The following is a 1,164-nucleotide window of genomic DNA, read 5'->3' as shown; positions in this document are numbered from 1 at the left end:
TTTTTTTTTCCAGAACTTTTATATTTTTTATTTTTGTGTTATGGTTTAATATCTACTAGGTGAATGAAAATAACAAAGCACTTGAAGAGAAGATTGATTTAGGATTTAATGAAATCAAAGAATTTGTGGTGAATTCTAACAAACAATTATTGGAGGATATTTCTTTGTTGTTTGCTAAGAATGGTGGCAGCAGCTCTGTTATCAGAGAAGTCAGGGAACCATCTAAGAAGCAGGCTGGCGAGACGTTTTCGGGTGGATTAGATTTCAATGGAGGTTTCTTTATATTTTCAATACATTTCTGTTATAATCATAATATACTTTTAATATGTTTTTCTTATAATATATGTTAATTACATATACAGCATTCTCTCCCTATGTTAATGCATCTGTAAATGAATCAAGAGGTCACGATGCTCATGTTATGAGATCAAATCAGAATGAAGAATCTCAAGTGCTTAAAGCTTCAGTTAGATTTGCTGACGTTGAAAATTTTGAAAGAGTATCAAGTAAAATAGGTAATGAAGGGTTTTATACAAATATATTACATATTTCATATATGTTAATTCAACTATCTTATTTTAAATGTTTTTGTTATGTACAGAGGAAGATGTTGCAGGAATTGCTATTGAAAAAGTTTTGTCAGAGGTTGTTGCTGATATAAATGGTATTAATTTTCTTCACTTCAAATAAACTTCTTTCATTTTATTTTAATAACGTTATTAAAATATTTACTTTGCTTACAGTCCAAGAGGTTGCTGATGTGAAAACAGTTGGGGCGCAACCTTATGGTAATGTAGTCAACAAAGCCAACATAAATAAGTGTTGCATCTGTTGACTGTAAATTAATCAATATGTCTATTGTATGCAGATGCAACAGAGGATTGTCAAAAACCTTTGCATACTCTTGATGATTTTATTTTTCTTGATGAAGATCTTTCTCAGATCAATAAGACCGAAGAATCTTATCTAAAGAAAAGAGCCCCTGTTGATCAAAACAAAAAGAAAGTGACACCGAAGAAACGTGGCAGAAAGAAAAATCCAGGAAAGTTAATAACATCTCCCTACACACAACATTTCGAATCTGGAGGAACTTTATGTCTAACACGTCAGTTTTTTGAGACAAAACATCCTTTTTAATATGCAACTGGAGGAGATAATGAATCA

The 1,164-nt window shown here is 31.0% G+C and overlaps 1 protein-coding gene across 1 annotated transcript; it reads left to right on the top strand.

Annotated features, from left to right (window-relative positions):
• Positions 1–343: 343 nt before the first annotated feature.
• Positions 344–1,137, top strand: LOC125850896 (uncharacterized). The gene is made up of 4 exons (XM_049530728.1): positions 344–515; positions 602–664; positions 744–788; positions 869–1,137. The coding sequence occupies exons 1-4, from the start codon at positions 344–346 to the stop codon at positions 1,135–1,137; spliced, it is 549 nt and encodes a 182-aa protein (XP_049386685.1).
• Positions 1,138–1,164: the final 27 nt, after the last annotated feature.

The sequence above is a fragment of the Solanum stenotomum genome, unplaced genomic scaffold (genome assembly GCF_019186545.1).
Source record: "Solanum stenotomum isolate F172 unplaced genomic scaffold, ASM1918654v1 scaffold20312, whole genome shotgun sequence".
NCBI lineage: Eukaryota > Viridiplantae > Streptophyta > Magnoliopsida > Solanales > Solanaceae > Solanum > Solanum stenotomum.
This window is presented reverse-complemented; position numbering and strand designations above follow the sequence as displayed.